The following is a 5000-nucleotide window of genomic DNA, read 5'->3' as shown; positions in this document are numbered from 1 at the left end:
TCCTGGAAAAACAGGAAATGTGTCAAAACGTATTTATCTAGTTCTAGAGTAATCCAAACACTCACTTGGTCTGGCTGGCAAAACTACAGATGCAATAAATATGTCACCCAACGTCTCAACTTGGTGTTATGTCAGAATGAACTAATTGGTGATAAGTAAATCTTTTGTCCATAATATGAAATGTAAGTTAAATTTGTGTGCTTTGTTGAAAAAATAAAGATAAGTTTAGAATTGTAAGCTTCAATTTAAAGGACGAAGACAGATACTGTAGACGTTTCGGATCTCCCCATTACCAACAAAATACGATGACTGAAACACTAAGGACGAATGAGATAAGTGTGAATGGCGTAGTTAAGGTGAATAAACAAAAACAATGATGGGACAGGAAATAGAATGCCCCGTTGTAAGGAAGTACGACATCCAAAACACCGTCCTTCAGTTCTACCACACAACTAAACAACATAGAAATTAGAGAGAGGCAGAACAGATACTTCAACTTAACACCCTGTCACCTCAAGGCATAAACTCGAGACTGGACCGTATTTAAATATTATTATTCTAATTATTATTATTATTACTATTATTATTATTATTATTATTATTATTATTATTATTATTATTATTATTATTATTATATTATTATATTATTATTATTATTATTATTATTATTATTATTATTATTATTATTATTATTATTATTATATTATTATTATTATTATATTTTATTTTTATTATTATTATTATTATTATTATTATTTATTATTATTATTTTATTATTATTATTATTATTATTATTATTATTATTATCGTCTTGAAGAAGAAAGCTCTTTGTTTGGAATGTGACACAGCAAAAATGATAAGTTCATGTTTAAAATAATAGTATCTGATACGATACACAACCGTTTCATGTGACCTTGAAAGATAACAATTTTATGCTTACCTGGTGGCAATGTTGGAGGGGCAGTGGCAATTGCAGTAACTGTGAATCAAATATTATAGAATGTAAATATCTGATTCAAACGGAAGAGGAGGAGAAGGAGAAAGTGGGGGAGGATGAATTAGTGGTGACGGTGGTGGTGGTGGTGGTGAAGGAGGTCCTCGTCGTCGTCGAAGCGATGGAATAGTCGAGGTTTCATTAACAATATTATTATTGTGTTGAAAGGACTTGTTCTAACAATCAAAACTCATTTGATGTGTTTGTTGGATGACAATAGAGACCTTTTATTGAATACCAGAGATAGGGAGAGAGAGAGAGAGAGAGAGAGAGAGAGAGAGAGAGAGAGAGAGAGAGAGAGAGAGAGAGAGAGAGAGAGAGAGAGAGAGAGAGATTTTTTTTAAAAAATCACTCACAGTTGCAAGCGGCGTCTAGAATCTGTTTGGATAATCCTTTGAGATTTTTGTAACTTGGGGATTGGAAGACGTGGCCTTGGTCTGGGTCGTTTGCAATGTCCTGGAGGTCAGTGAGGTCAATATTTTGACCAACTCCCACGGACAGAAGGCTGGTAGATAAGGAGAGAAGGCAATTAATAAGCAAAGTCACGTGGTTTTGATTAGTAAGTCACTTTTGTAGTATAAAGAGAAAAGAAAGAAAAAAAGCATGTTTCTCCTACCATAAGTCTTTACACCTCCCTGTTTTCGGCTCAGTTCTTGTCTGACCCGTGTTATCCAATCACTCGATTTTTCAGAAGAAGAAGAAGGCAAGGAGAATGAGAAGAAGAAGAAGAAGAAGAAGAAGAAGAAGAAGAAGAAGAAGAAGAAGAAGAAGAAGAAGAAGAAGAAGAAGAAGAAGAAGAAGATGATGGTGATGATGGTGATGATGATGATAATGATGATGGTGATGATGATGATGATGATGACGACGACGACGACGACGACGACGACGAAGATTACCTTACTCCTCGTGCTCGAGCCCTATCGGCGGCAATAACTGTGCTGATATCATCGGTGCTTTGGCCGTCTGTGATGACAATGGCGATATGAGGGACCTGATTGGGATTGAATTAAAACAATGATTAGAATTGCAAAACAAAAGAGTTACTACCGTCTGGGATCAACATAATTTATTCTTTAACAGAATGAATGAAGTTGACGTCATCGCCAACAACTCTCAATAACTTCTCTCTAACAGACTATAAGCGTTAAATTAGGTTCCAGTTTTGTACGTTGTGATTGGCTTAGCGGAGAGAACGGGTGAGTATTGTACTTAAACACAGACCATCAATATTTGTTTCGCGTTTGTGAGGGGAGGGGGGGGGGGGGGGGTACATTTAGCAATGGCATTTCTAGGAAGAGCAGCTGTCACCGATGTTGCCACTTAGTTACACGTCTGAAAGAGTGAAAGCTATTTTGAAAACAATTCACATGGAAACAATATTATTTCAGAAAAGCTTGATTATTTCTATGAATGAACAGCACATAGAAAACGATAAGCAATGGAGTACCATTTTCAAATGACTGGACCCATGTGATTAATCATGTGACTCAAACATGTAGTTAAATTAATTCATCCAATAGTTTTTATTTAAAATTGAAGTCACTGTATTTAAATTTTGATTTGGTGAGAAGACCACACACAAATCAACAAGAACCATTTGTGTACATGACAGATACGTGTGATTGTCTCGTGTCGACCCGATGGATATAGATAGAATGAAGTTGACGTCAATCGGGTCTTTGTTATTGTTTTTGCCATCCGCGTTTATGAGTAATTCTCACTGGACTGTATTAACCAGTTTATAAAAGTTCATGGTTACACATAGTTTTGTGTGTTGGTCCGTTATACTTCCGGATGACAATGTTGTGAACTTCTAAGCCAAGTGCATACTATCTATTCACAAGGTAAGAAATGGTTTGACCCACTTCAAAGTTAATTCTAACTTAATTAACTTGGCATCCGTCTATCTCGGAGGACAATGGAGTTTTTGTGCCTTGGAAAGTCAGTCTCTGGTCAAATGGCAGCGTCTGCTGTGGCTGATCAGGCCGATTTGGGAGCGGCTGATACTTTTTGCATTTGCTGATGGTCTTGAAAAGTAAGGCGGTACTATCGTTTCTGGTATCTGTAAGACCTACGCATCATAATGAAAAGAATGAGAAATAAGATTTCACTATTGGCTGAAGGAGACAAAACTGTAAAGAGATGCCATTAAAACAGGCATGTGACTTATATTTGTCTAGTAAATTGCATTTAACTCCGTCCTTACCAGCTATTTTTAGAATCCCCCCCCCCCCGAAAATTCACTCCAACCCAACGCAAGAATAGAATTTTCTTACTCAAACAAAAAAAAAAAAAGTAATAAGTGAGCTCTACAGCACGGTGTTTAGAATCTAGATACAGCTGATATCAAAGCATTTCTTTAAATTTTGTGATGTACAAGAGAAATCAGAATGAGAAAATTGACTGTTGCATCGTAACGAATGTGACGATTTTCCTAGGGGTGGTAAGGAGAGGGTTAAATGTCATTGCATTTTGCCTCTTCAGCGATAGGATTGCGCTTCCTAATTCAGACATTTCCTCATCACTCTAAGTATCATATGGCTATAGAATGAATGTTTTATCACTTTACATACATCAATGAGTGTGATGTGATGACACGTAGGCATGCAGCTACTGCCTTAGAAAATATTTAAAAGATTTTATATCCGGCTCAACATAGTATTCATTATTGTGACGAACGATTTTCTTTCACTACGTGATTCCTTTATCATTCGTCAGCGTCTCATTCAAACCCACTTCAAATTTAGTGGACAATATATATTTGCCATGGGAAATTAACACCTCGAGATAAAACACTCAAAACATGGAAAGACTTTTCTCCAATACAGCTCTAAATTTTGCTAGCTGGATTTGGTCATTATGTAGGAAACCTTCCCATTGTATAACGGGACGCTAAATCCTACTGCTCACTCTCTGCTTGGGGTTTATTCACCTGTTCAAATTGTCTGCCCATTGTATGCATATCTCCTGCTAATTACCCTTTCCAAACAAGACTTTAACGTGCATATGCCCTGAGGTTCTCGTCTCGTTCAAGAGTAGCTACAATTGCAATCAATATTCTAGTCTCCGTTAATTCTTTCTTACCAGTTTTAATCAAAGCATCTGGATATCATTGGCTATCTAAATAGGAACATTCTTTCTGATTGGTTATCCATAATTCCATGGCGTCCCCTTTACTTTACAAAACCAAATTCATCTCTGAATTGAATCACACACACGCTAAGAATCCCAAGAAAGAAGAACTATCCCTCCAATTTCAAACTTGTAAAAGTTTTTCTTCTCTTGGTTGAAGGTAAAATTAATTATTGGTTAACATTCAAAGTGGAACGAGATATTACTGTGAATTCCATGCTTAATCTACCATTACTATTATAATTTGTGTATATTTTAATTGTACTCTATTCTATGGACGTTCGTAAGTTGAAATACTTGTACAAACCTATATCTATATGTATATTATACTATAATTAACATTTGTCTATGATCTATGCTATTATTTCATTTATATTGAATATGTATATTGCATGATGTCTGTACTCTACCGCCAATCCCCGGCAACACATCATAATATTCACAATTATATTTAATAAAAATAAATAAATTATAAAATATAAGGGACACATTCCTGTTAAATTTTCATCATGTAAGATAGTTCAAACTTTCATTTGAAGTTTGATACAAATGCAATAACTAACCATTATTATGGAGTTACTGCTTCTCCTTGCCTTTGTCGGCAAATACAAGCTATTATGATGAGTCGCTCAAGGACGATCCGGTGGCGAAAGACAAACTAGATTGGATCTAAGACCTTTTTGCTTAAATTCTTAATTGAAGGTCCTTGTCCTTGAAGCACCCAGTCCGTGCCGAATCCCTGCCTCCCAGTCCTTGCTTAGTTGTAAACCCCTGACGTCAGTCATCGCCGACACCAGAACCTTCTTGTCAGCCCATAACTACAACACACTGTTGTGAAGTCCAGAAAATCCTGGAAGCAGGAGCCAACCCTGGA

The 5000-nt window shown here is 36.1% G+C and overlaps 1 protein-coding gene across 1 annotated transcript in view; it reads right to left on the bottom strand.

Moving 5' to 3' along the window:
* LOC144976536 (uncharacterized) overlaps positions 1–5000 on the bottom strand; it is a 109189-nt gene that overhangs the window by 93638 nt on the left and 10551 nt on the right. The window contains 4 exon segments of the mRNA XM_078920831.1: positions 1–2; positions 941–979; positions 1351–1499; positions 1891–1985. The exon segment at positions 1–2 is cut by the window's left edge and continues 124 nt beyond it. Coding sequence (XP_078776957.1) covers positions 1–2; positions 941–979; positions 1351–1499; positions 1891–1985 — 285 coding nt within the window.

This window comes from Berghia stephanieae, chromosome 7, assembly GCF_034508935.2.
Source record: "Berghia stephanieae isolate SIO BIC M18660-M18661 chromosome 7, UCSD_Bste_1.3, whole genome shotgun sequence".
Taxonomy (NCBI): domain Eukaryota; kingdom Metazoa; phylum Mollusca; class Gastropoda; order Nudibranchia; family Aeolidiidae; genus Berghia; species Berghia stephanieae.
The sequence above is the reverse complement of the archived record's forward strand: the minus strand, read 5'-3'. Positions and strand labels throughout refer to the sequence as shown.